The sequence below is a fragment of the Cylas formicarius genome, unplaced genomic scaffold (genome assembly GCF_029955315.1).
Source record: "Cylas formicarius isolate icCylForm1 unplaced genomic scaffold, icCylForm1.1 PGA_scaffold_6__28_contigs__length_40554024, whole genome shotgun sequence".
Taxonomy (NCBI): domain Eukaryota; kingdom Metazoa; phylum Arthropoda; class Insecta; order Coleoptera; family Brentidae; genus Cylas; species Cylas formicarius.
Window position 1 is genome coordinate 21024555 of NW_026844347.1, and position 13305 is coordinate 21037859.

The 13305-nt window shown below is 38.5% G+C and overlaps 1 protein-coding gene across 2 annotated transcripts in view; it reads right to left on the bottom strand.

Annotated features, from left to right (window-relative positions):
- Positions 1-951: 951 nt before the first annotated feature.
- Positions 952-13305, bottom strand: part of LOC132703676 (protein tiptop) — a 284232-nt gene continuing 271878 nt past the window's right edge. For both annotated transcript variants that reach the window (XM_060673082.1, XM_060673081.1), the window contains exons 2-3: positions 6148-6334; positions 952-4994 (exon numbers count right to left, since the gene is read on the bottom strand). In XM_060673082.1, coding sequence (XP_060529065.1) covers positions 1712-4994; positions 6148-6334 — 3470 coding nt within the window. In that variant the 3' untranslated portion in view covers positions 952-1711. The remainder of the gene's footprint in view (positions 4995-6147; positions 6335-13305) is intronic.

Consider the following 13305-nt stretch of genomic DNA (forward strand, 5'->3'; position numbering starts at 1 on the left):
GCGGGAAACAACTCCGGAACCATAGGACGATACCATACGTGAAGGGAATATCAAAAAAGATTAGGCGAATAGCTAAACCATATCAAGTTAAAACTGTATTTGAATCTGGATCAACATTAAGAAGTGTACTCACAAAAAACAAAGCCTGAAACGTCGACTCAAGTGAAAGAGTATCTACCAGATACCCTGTGAATGCGGAGAGTCATATATTGGCGAAACCAAACGACCTCCAAAAATAAGAGTTGGAGAACATAAGAAACATACAATGAAGGGTGAAACGCAAAAATCAGGTATCGCAGAACATGTGTGGACCAAACAACTCAACATCCAATGGTCCAGCGCGGGTTGTTCACAGAGAGCAGCATTCGAGAAAACGCAAATTTAAAGAAGCAGTTTTCATTAGAAAGAATGAAAACGTCTTCAGCAATCCAAGCGTGGATATACCAACAATCTGGCAACTTCTAATAAGGCGCAAAAATGCTGGCGTTCTAGTTGAACAACTCCACGCTTGACGACACCCGACTCCGTCATGGATGAGCGCCGTCGCCTAGTATATAAACCTTGTAGCCTTAGAATTAAGTTTAGTTTACACTTGATAACGGTACAACTGTCCGGAACGTTGTGTAAGTTAAAAATAAAAACAATAGAAGTTCGACATCCTTTTAGTATTTCTAAGTATAAAAATAATATACTTACCTTTTAATGCAACGATTATTTACAATAGTAACTTTTTTAAGAATTAATTTTTTTTATTCGCTGGTCGCTTATATATTCTCTTCCATTTAGGCTAGATTTCAAACGGAATATTTAACGTCTTTTTATAAAAAAGCGAAATACTTACTTTCATTGACAAATACCGCCAAATAAATTCGATAGTACTTTTTTTTCCAATGGAACGGGTCGCATAAAGAAAAAGCTTTTCAAATTTTATAACATATATTTATTTGAGCTTTCATTCGCAGATCAAATACAACAAAATATTAAATAAGTTTTTAAATTTTCAATAAACATAAAAAGAGCTTCGCCACGTTTTTTTTGTTTAATAGCTAATAATGCGTATACATCTTTTTGTATTATTCAAGTAGTATATTTGATAATATTTATTTAAAACTTTTCTCATGGAAGAATGTTTACAACATACGTATACTTAGTTTTGTGTGTGTGTGTGTGTCTTCAAGTTTTGAGAGTTGGGAAAACAAGATGAATCCTCGAAAATGAAAATACATTACTCGCTACGTTTTTTTTTAATACTTGAAATGTACCTTTTTTCAATCGACAACTAATTGCAATTTTTACTGTTTACGTCTAAAAACTGAGATAATCTTTCTCCGTCAGTTTTCAGAACGAACACACTTCGCGACGAAAAATGTGCTGGATGTCTTTTTTGGTCTGATTACTGACCACACTGAGAAAAATAACTTTATCCTTACGAATACTGACTTACGTTACATATATACACAATTGTTTCACGTTTGACTCAAAAAATTCGTATAACAATTATAATCACTTGAGATTCTTACAATCCGAAAGGGAATATACAACTTCATATCGCTATGCTACAATTCTCTTGTATTACTACCAGATTATTATTTTTTCTGTTAGGATATGATAACATCACAAAATACCCGCTTCACAAGCGGACGTACGCCTTCAAGACTACGTAATTAATTCAATATTTTTTTACAAAATAGGAATGTTATCTCAACACTATTTACACGTATTTACTAGACAGCTGTTTGGCCAGTTCGGTATACTTTAAAAATTTCGAGTGGGGACTTTCCTCGAACGCACCACCAGGTGCTGGGGGACTCTTTGGGGTCGTTGAACTCGAGGCACTCGAATTACCACTAGGTAAAACGGCGGTACTTTTTAGCGGCACTCCGACGTTCGCGGTACTTGCCTGTGAAGCGGCTTTCAGCGAGACCGGGTCCGGAATTACGCCATCTTTTACGAAGTGCATTTTGGATAAATGATGCCTGTAGGCACCTTTGGAAATGAATGGGGTGTCGCAAAAGGCGCACTTCATAATTGAATCCGGTGTCATGACCGCGTCGTTGCACGCCCAACTAAAAGCCAAAATGGCACCAGGAGTGGTTCCCGCAGAATTAGTAGGCGTAGAGCTCAGTACCACCGGATTTGAAGATGTCACGGTTGCCGAAGGGTGGTTTCTATTATTTGTATGCGTTTCAGTCTTGTCGCAGAGTTTTTGCAGGGCCGCAAGCGGATGGCTCGAACCCTTCTTCCCGCTCGGCGTCGAGGCAGCATCGTTACCGGAATTGGCACCAGATAAATTATCAAACATAGAACTCAAAGCTCCCAAACTACCTCCTGCAGATTTTCGGTCGCTCGTGGTACTGCGCGGAGTTCCCGATCGATCGCTGCTAGCTGGACTATCGGCTGAGGTTCGGGAGGGACTATTCTGATCTTGATTACCATGAGGACTAGCAGTGTGGCTTCTGCGCTTTCCTTCCTCTTCATCCTTGTTTATATCGCCATTGCTATGAAAACTGTGTCGTTCATCGTCATCGTTCTCCTCACTCTCTTTTTTTATTTTGGCCTGCTCCGGAGAACGGGTTCTGGATTTGGGTCTTTCTTCATCGTCTATTTCTTTCTTTACTACTACCTGATCATTTTCGCTGTCCCCGTGACCAGATTTTTCGACAAATGGCGACTTCTCTCTTTTAATATCCGGTGTAGATCGAGGAGTCGCATTCAAGGGTATACCAGGCGGTTCCATTTTTCTTTCTGGCGTCAACGAATCCACTCTACTGCTGCCTCGTTCAGATATTGAGCTCGATTCACTGCCGCTCCTCTCTCTCCGACTGTAATGGTGACTTTGTTGCTGATGGTAACTCCTCAGTAAGCTCATGGTCTGAGCATCAACCAAGGGTTTCGTATAGTCTACACTTTCATCGATACCCAACCTCTTCAAAATACTCGAACCCATGGGAGCCTGTGGTGGACCATGTCCCGGAAATCCTGGATTCTGCCGCGAACGCGAATCGAAACTCTTCTCGATCAATTTTTCGATGGCATTCAGGACCGACGGCGATGAACCATTATTTTGCTCAGTTTGTAGATTTGATTCTTTATTACTCAGATCCGAAACTGAAGGTGATCTCTGCTGCGGCGATGGTGACTTATCCGAAGGTGTTTTCATTTTGTCCCGATTAGGACTTTCTGGAGGTAAAATGTTGTTCGACATCAGCGCACTTTTAAGGAAATTTCTCTGATTGCTAGTCATCCCGCCGACACACTGGCGGATGTGATCCACAAACATGGACGTTTCTATTTTATTTCCACATTTTTCGCACGTTATTCTTCCCGCGCCGGTGTGATCACGTATTTTGTCGATAATATTCCCACTGTCTCCGTTTTTAAAATCATGCTGAGCACGTTCCAGCTCCAACAGCTTCCTCACCGGCAGAGATTTCTTGCGTTTCTCCCTCGTCTGCCTTCTGCGACCACCGCTTTCTGTAATCGATCGCATCAAATGCTCTTTGTAATGGGAATTTTTCATCATGTGATTCGTCAGTTCTTTCATAGAATTAAACGCTTGATCGCACACTTTGCAGGTAAGAACGGCACTCACGTGGCTACTGGCTCCACCTGGCGGTGTTGTAGCGCTTGAGCCACCGCCATCTCCCCGACTTCCACCTTTGCCGTCATCTGACGACCTCCACGAAATTATCTGTTCTTGCGAGATTATGTTCGTATAATGTTGGGTCTGCTGCATGTGACTGGTCATTTCCGCTAAAGATCTGAAACTCTGTCCGCACCACATGCACTTTAAAATTTGTCGGGTTTGTTCTGCACCTTTACCCAGCCACACGTCTTGACCTCGTACTAACTTCCTCGGCAATGGCATCGTCTCTTTGATTAACATATTGAGGTCTGAGGACTGCGGTTTTCCTGGATTTGAAGAGGTGCTAGAATTACTATGCGAAGGCGAAGTCATCTGCGACTGAGGAGGTAAATTATTCGGTTGCATGGAAGGAACGGGCACATTCACCCCACAGTGTTTCGCCTCTTTCATGTGGGTAGTCAGTGCAGCCAAACTTGGAAAACTCTGTTTGCACCACACGCATTTCAAAACATCTTTGGCTTGCTCTGCCCCTTTGTTTAACCAATGGCTCTGCCACGCGCTGTGTCTGTTACCCGAAGAGTTACCCGGCACCGTGTTGGCCATCGTCCTGAAGAGGTCTTCGCCACCTAATTTGCTAAGCTCGCTCATCTTCTCCAAAGCCTTGGTCGCATCACTAGGCATCGGAGCAGCGTGCTTTAGCTTACCGTTCCAGAGCTCAGCTGGAGTGTTTTTGGGCGAAAGACCTGCGGCTGCCACCGCTGCCGCAAAGTACGGCAAGTGTGATGGACCCAATCCCGCGGGCCACTGGGGTATACTAGGTTTATATTCCGGCTTAAACTCGGTTCTCTGTTTGCGCTGCGGCGGTTGGATGAGAGGTTCTTCAGATATCCGCTTTCTGCTGCTGACTGACAAATCTAGTGGAGCATTACCCGTTTCGCCACCGGGTGGGGTTTCGGGCTTACTCAAATTCACCGCGTCGGAATCACTGTCGTCGCTTTTGTTTCGTCTGCTAAAGTCCAAAACGTCCGCGGTAGGCGACAGTTCCATTGAAGGTGGGTTTAACACGCCGGGGGGCGATGATGAAGAAGAGATCAGAGGAGATACCGGCGCCCTGGGGAAACCGGGAGGAAGCGGTGACGTCATCATCAACCTGTGAGATTGAACCGCCGCGGCAGCTGCGGCGCTAAGATACGCGGCCATTGCCGCAGATTGGGGCGGGAGCAGAGAAGCGGCCGCGGGTAACGTCGGAGGTAACGTCACGCCGACCGGACTAAGAGCAGTACCCAAAGGTACGCCTTGAAGAAGGGCCGCACGTTCGGCTAACAATCGGTCGCTTTCGCTTGACGGGCAGCGAAGCATCGGCTGAGACTCGCCCGAATCTCGCGAGTCACATCTGGAAGTAGACTCCCTGAAACAAAAAAAATGATATGTCAAAACACAACCAACACAACACAATAATTATATTTTGGAAAATTCGATAAAATATTTTAAAAAAGTGATGTGTGTTACGATACATAATGCACACATAATGACGACAACATACGACTGCAATATACCATTTTAAAGCATGTATTTCCAACAGCATGCTTCTACATTTTGACGCGCTTCACAAGTTTAATTGGATGAATAAACGTTCAATCCTATTACTCCAGTTTAAGTAAAAAAAATCTAATTATCTTAAGGCAGTAAATACCTTTTGAATGTATTAACTTTAAGTTTTTGTCTATATAAAGTAAATTTAGAAAAACAAATACGGAATTTTGTGAACATTTGATAGTTTCCAGATTTGCAAATTCACGTTTTTTATTTCTAGGATGCGAATTGCCCATATTAAGCTGAGTGGTGAAGGTGTCGTGTGAGTTAAACTAACAAACTATAATACCAAAATCTAATAAGACCACATATCATCTGAACACTATTGAGATGAAAAGTGACTTTAATTTGCTTAAAACAGCTGAGTCACACCACTTCTAGTAAAAGTGTAAAGAGTAATGTGAGATTGTGGTACTTCTATTTAATTGGTGTTGCAGATTTTATGAGTATAAGTAAATTAGAAGTAAGATTTGTATTCACAACCGAAATAATAAAGTAAAATTGGCTAGCTAACCAAAAAAAGATTTGCCAATTTTCAAGATTATTTGATAGAAACAAATTTGGTAAATCTAGTTTGTTCATCCCACTTTTGTTTTGAATTAAACTAACATAAACTGCATTAAACCATCGGAGAAACTTTTTTCTCTTAGTTGTACTATAAAACTTATGTGTATAAAATTATGTATATAGGAATATTGGAAACTGTAAGAAGAGTCGTTAAAATGGAATAAATAATTATATTTCCAAAAAAAAGTTGTTTAAATTGTTTTAAATCTCTACCATTAAGCAAAAATGCGAATATTCTCTCTTCCAAATGCGAATGTGTTCAAGTTTAATTGTTATATAATTATAAAATCTTTTTTAGAAATATTCTATAACTATGTATACCATCTTTAAAAAAATGATTAAAAACTTTGTAAACATTGGTAAAACATAAATTAAAATCGCAAGCACGACCTAATGCCTACCTGATGTGGGTGGAATCTTCGTTGACCGATCTAGGACTAGTTGGGGATGGCACGTCACCCGGGGGCGGCGAAAGAGCCTCGTCCTCGGGAGGAACCGGCGACGAAGAAGTAGGCGTCATCGATCCTCCGTCTTCTTCGCCTTCGAGCTTCTCACCTTCTTCCGGCGATCCCTCTTCACCTCCTTCCCCTGCAACAATCAAAAAATTATTGTCTACCGTGCGATAACTACCGACAAAAATATTAATGTTCGCCATAAACAAGGAACCTTGGACGTAAGAACATAACATAACATAAAAACATAAACTGCACATCAGATAAAGTGGGACAACGAAAAGTCCAATTTGCTTATGATGCTGGGTGTAATATATAAAGCTTGATCAAACACTTGACTGGAACCTTCGGCACTGTACTAACACACAATAACGCGTTTTACCACAAACCGAAACTCAAACGTACTCGACGCGCGTTTCGCCACCCAAGTTGGCATCTTCAGGAGAAGATTAAAAGTTATAAAGCTGGAGTTTGGTTATGACATTATCAGAGGTCTTCAATAAAAAGAGAACAGCTTCTCTCATTTTTTTACATTTGGATAGACTCTATGTTAAATAATCGGTCCATTTCCTTTACATGAACTAGTTTTGGTTAGCCAGTTTTAAAGAAAAAGACTCCCCAGCTTTCCCAAATTTTTCGAGAAAATATATAAGAAAAGTTAGAAAATTACTAAAATTTTTGTATCTCCCGTTCACTGTATATACTCTTATATAATTTTTCGTTATCAAAGTTAACCGATGCCTAAAATATTAAAGGTAACTCCCAAGATAACAATTATTATATATTATTCCATAACAGTTATTTAATTATTAATGGACTATTAGTGTTGCAGTTGCCTGTTGATTTCGAATTAGCCGTTTGACAAATTGTCAAACTGGCGATACACTGAGCATAGCTCTCATTTACTAAAAATATAGCAGACCTTATTTCAATGTAGATCATGATCTACTACATAGACCGCAATCTAAACTCCGGTAGTACGGTAACGGCGTGTAATAACTTAAGCAAGATGTAAACGCGAGTATATAGTTCACTTCCTCAATGGAATACGCGCACATCTATACTTACTAGGAAAACTTTGATTAACGCCGACAGTCGCCTTATCTCCCCGATGCCTACAAATCACCGCGGCGAGACGAACAATGCATATTTTTAAGCCATCGTAATAATAACAGCTTTAACCCCGGCCCCGGCAGTAAATTACGTACTGCCACTGCCTTTATTAAAACTAGCATTAATAAAGATTAATTTATTGCGGCAGAAACATTAAATCACTCACTGCAGTGACATCTGCATGTTCGCCTTGAACTATCACGTTTTTCATACGTCCACCGCGTACCAGGTGTTGCCTTTTTGCCGGTCATATTGTAATTGATGGGTCCAGTTTGCTTGCTTTGCAACAAGCCCCGTTGCTTTGTTCCTTGTGCCGTTTTCCGTGCAGATAATAATGCGCGTAACACTTTCCGAATATTTTCAAAACGAAATCGATGATGTGAAATTTGTCGCGGTCGCGAATGACAAATACTCGTCGTATAACAGTTGGAATACGGGTAGAAAATTGGGCCTGCACGGATAAGACTAACACCAAACCCGCGTGCCCATTGAAGTATCCATTTAGTTGTAATTATAGAAAAAAAAAGAGTCCATAACTTATAGGCAATTGAGGACCCGTTATTTTGCCGTCACGGCGTCCTGCATCGGTACCTATTTCATGAAACTAATTAGCTGATAAATGACGTTATTAAACGTTCCATATCAATTTCCTGCTATCGCCGTAAAAAGCCCGTTACCGTATTTCCCTATGTTAGACATAGGTAATGATATAGACTGTTATTACGAGTATTTATTTATCATATCAAAACCTGTTGACCACGTCGGATGTAATTTGGGTTTCATTTCGCCGATCAACCTTAACATTCGATCTACCATCGACAAGATAGGAAGATCATTTAAAAACGCGGAAACAAGGAAACCGCTCAATTGAGGCATTTTTCGGGAAAAAAGTCAATTTTCTTATTTACATGAGCTTCAGAATTTTTCGAAAAGATTTTAATCCCGTGTAAACGCTTTATTATCTATATTATCTTACGTCACCGACCGGGAGTTATTTTGAGTTTGAGTTCGTGAATAGGAAAATCCGTCTGCTACAGGATGCAAATGCAACATTCGAAACTTCATTTTTATTTAAAATAACAAGTAATGTTTACAACTTTATAATTATTTGTACGCTTTTTAGGTTAACTACTTTTTAAAATAACTTTTTATTTACAAAAATGACTTACCTAATTAATAACAGTTCGAATATTATTCGGCCTTGTTTCAAACAAAAAAAAAAGCAAACTTAAATTTGAAATTTAAGAATAGGTTCCAAATAAATGCTTCCTTTACATTATAAAAGACAAATAACAAGTCCAATAAAATAAGTAATACATAAGTGGCCTCAAATAGTAGATTATTCAATAAGTTTGATAAACGCTCTCGTCTTTAAGTGACACTTCCACACAGATCGTGCATAATTGAGTATTTTAAAGTGGTGAGTAGAAAAAGTTATTTAAACTGATAAAGTACTGGAAGATAACAAAACCGAATAGAAGAAGAAAACTACCACTATACGCACATATTAATTACCAATAGACGATCCCTGTTTTTGAAAACAGAATAATCCCTACCCTGCAAAGTAAAAAACACACTCTCTGACTCTCTGTAACCGCTTAGTAAGATTACCATAACTTTTCCAGGCTCAGCTTTTCCAGATTTTTTTGAGAACCTCGCATGATTAACTTTAAAGCTGGCCCAAAGTTTAGCAGCAGCATCGTGCCCCCAAACAAATACGCTACAATCACTACGTGACAACTTGTTGGCCCCTCGGCTCCCTTAATATCGAATCAACTAAATTGAATACAAGAAGATACCACAAAAAACTTGTAAATCATTAGCGTCCCGAAAGAGTCCTTATCTTCCCGCCCTTCGTCTTTTCTCGATTCCGTCAGCCGCCTGCGCCTACCGTACCCGCGCCACCCGCGAATATAATTAACTTCGAAGCGTGATTGACAACCTCGTGAAAATTTGATTCATTGTCTCATTCCAGCGCCTTTTGTCGCCAGGCCCGGGGTTCATTATAAACTTTATTAAGCCGAGAAGAAGTTTTACTATTCAAAATTTCATCTCGCTTCGCGCGTATAAAGTGTATACCGCCGTCGTCGACTTTGGAAACGTCATCGGAAAATGTCATCGTGGCGATAAGAGCAACCGATACCGAAAATGAAGTTCGTTTGTTTTCCGGCGCTGTTTTTTTTTTAAGGAAAATTTCTAACCGTGCTGAATTTAATTACCGTTAGGGTGCAGTGTACCTGTTGAATTGAGTGAGATTGTTTTATATAAAATTTGAAATTGAGTTGAACTACATAAAATGAAAGTGCTCTTAAGTCTCTATAAGACTTATGGAGGTAATTAATAATAATTAATAAATTAAAAGTGAAGCTTAGCGCCCACTTCATCATATTTACTAATATTAAAAAAACTTATGATGAAGTATCTTTTATTAAACAAATATATACCAGAAGTCAATATTGTAACCTAAACAAAACTAACAGACACTAACCAATTAACAGAATTATACAGCATAGCACCATTAGCTTATTTTTTAATACTTGAGATTAGGTGTTAAAAGTACCTGTAATATTGACAATGGATCTAAAAATGTGCCAAATTTTAAAAAATCCTTTATCACTAAAAAATACCATTTTTATTTTATAATTTATTCAGACAACTTGTAATTTGAAGTAAAGGATATAAAACATAATTGCATTCATTTTTGACATTGGACACAATAAAAATGGTTGCAACCGGCCATGGCTGAAGTGGAAAATATTTTCCTTTGTCGAATGAGCAATTAGGAGAGTTCTTAACGTAGACACACTATCTATATCTACATAACATTATATAATCCAAGAAGTAAATCTGGAATCCGCCCTGATGCCCAATCTACATTGTGTATAGTCTAATTTTATCGAAAAGAATATTTCGCAACCATATCCGATAGAGCAGGACGACTGTCGTCACTCTCGGATATCTCACTGTGAAACTATTAAATGCACAGTGTTGTCATGTGATCGAAACACATTTGCGTAAACCGTTTTACTATAATTTGAATACATAAATATAAATAAGTCAAACATAAAGTATTTAGTTCATTTGAGTCGTTCTAGCCCACATCGGCTTGAGTTGCGCGTAGAGTAAAAGCGGCATTTTGAGCCCTTTCTGCAAGTAGTTTAATCGACATTTTTATTAGTACGTACTTAGCGCGTTCATTTTAGTAATTTTTTATTTGTACCAACTACATTGAAATGTAATAATCTAAAGACCAACCAAATTAAATATTAAAATAAGGGATCCGCAGAAGTGTTAATTTATATATGTATGTATGTATGACAAAATTCAATTCTATGATAAATGTTTATAGTTAAAGATACACAAGTTGTAAATGTTTAAATTATATTTCGGAACGAGTTTTAAATTTTTGATTATTACTATTATTGATTCTGTTGTTGTTATTTGTGAAATGTAAGTTCTCCGTCCATTCAAGAAATCTTATTATAATTTATAGCATTACCTGTGGTACAGAAGTTATAGGACACCCAGTATAGTTTACGAATAAGCAGTCCCGCTAAGGATATTGGATAGGAGCCCAGTGATTTAACATTCTGCATGACCACTTTGGCACCACAAATACATCAATTACCAAAATACAATTATCATTTAACTTTTTATTTATTTATTAATTATGATTAAATATTTTTTTCATTCAATTTTATTCATTTAAATAGCAGCGAAATACTTGATATTTATTAAAGCATGTTATAAGCCCATTTCTATATGCTGTTTAGTGCAGGGTTCCGTTGTAAGTGATTAAAATAAATAAATAACCAACAAAAACCAAAATAGATCGCGATCAAAATATGCAAAGATATAAAATAAAGTAACTCAACAAAAAGAATAACTTACTCTAGACAATCACTAACTATTATCCCGCGAACACCTCTGAAAAAATTGTCGCTTGCCCAAGGCGCGTCGATCTCGACGACTAATTAAAAATCGCCGCCAAAAAATACGAAGCGAGCTGCGGCGACCCACTTCTCCGTTATCTGCTGAAAAGTTTGTTTATCTTCTGTGCCCCCTCCACTCCACGACCCGCCGAAAGAGGGCGTACTCGAGCTTTGCGATGCACGTACACAATGCTGACATAAATCAGCTCAATTAGCCTTCGCTAAGCCGTTGTATCTACATGTTGCTGAGTCGCATCGCGGGACGATTGGCCGGCACACGCTCCGCCTCCTACGATTGTCTTGTTTTTTGCTCGTCATCTCGCGCGTTTTGCTGTCTATACCGAGGACGCGCGCATCACTGGTCTCACCCACGTTTTACCGATTTTTCTCTTTTGGTTTTACGATATCATTAATGTCTTAAAGGCGACTTTGTCATAGTGTTTTTACGTTAAGTGGCGTTATGTGAACAAAAACTACCACGTGAAAATAAATACAAAGTATTTAAACTTTAACTGCATGTTCTACGTCCAGAAAACCCTAATTTCTTATAATAATAAGAAAAAAAGGGTTTTATCATTTCACTGTTGATATATATAAATCTTTATTGCATAAAACGCTATTTGAACATAATATTACTGAATAAAAAATGGCAGACCACCGTTTGATTCGATTCCATGACTTTCTTTGTGCACGACGCTACAAGCCATTTGCGAATGAGAAATTTATATTATATTATTCAACAACTTTGGTAATAGTATATTATGCAACAAGTACGGTAAACGGCTTTTGCCTCAGGACTTTATTTGACATGAGCGGAGCGCAGCGGAGCGAGTGTTTAATAAACGAGTGAGTTAAAAAGTTTACCGAACGTGTTGCATACTATACTTTGTCTACGACTACGTTTTTGGGTACATTTTCGCAAAACAACACGAATATATTAGCTGGCATGACCGCCAGAACTGACAAACGTCAAAATTCAAGGCGTGGGAAATATCTCCGAAAACATCCGAAATGTAACTGTCATGATAGCAATAAAATTTTATCAAAACTGCAATACTACCCTATAATATCGCACAAAACTAATAAATTTTCGTTTTCAGATCTTAAAACGTCAGGCTTCAGTTATACTGATATAAATAATCTACAATACTGTTACAAGGTTAATTTTATATATGGAAACAACTAATGCAATTTTAGTAACCACGCGGATTCAGCTGGAGTTCTGTGGACACAAAAATAGAGTTCAGAAAAATGTCTGCTTAAACGTTTATTCTAATAAATCAACTAAACCATATGAATATTAATCTGCACCGTCGAACCAATGTATATGCGGTGAAAGCAAAAAGCGGCAACGCCGAGACGGCCGCCGCGTCGTTACATTTCGCTCCGGTTCCAGAAAACTCCTCACTCTCAGACACTTTATAACGTCAACCTTAAAGTGATTTACGTCCGAAACCTTATTTTATGTGATGTCACTGTGCAGAGTGAAATCTAAACGTGTCAGGGGACTCTAATTTATTGATACTCGGTATATGTGAGCTAGTGTACGCGTCACATCTGCAAAAAGCAGCGTAGATATATATAACGTCCGGGTGACGCAATATAATGACAGCCTTAAATCAAACCATGACAGCTGGCTTAAAAATACCCCATTGCTCTGCAAGAGAACCATTCGAGCTTGCGACATCGGACGAGTAAGGAAATATTCTGTAGCGAAGCGGGATAACGGAAAAGAATTTAAAAATTATAATTACAATAAACAAATTTATATAACTCGTTTTCTAAACAAAGTTTTTGATTTAAATCAATTGCTTAAAAAAATTAACCAAAAATAAAACAATATCAGTGGCAAATTTTACTAGAATTTACCTACCGGTAAAATTACAGAATTATTCACGCGCTCCGAAAATTTTAGCAGTAAGTTGAACAAGTTTATAATTAATAGAAAAAGTGTAAGCATAGGATTTCTCCTGCGTCGAGTATTGAGTATTGAGAAATTAGCAGCTTGTCTGGCGCATCATCAACAAGACATAATGAAAACCATACTATAATTATATGGCCA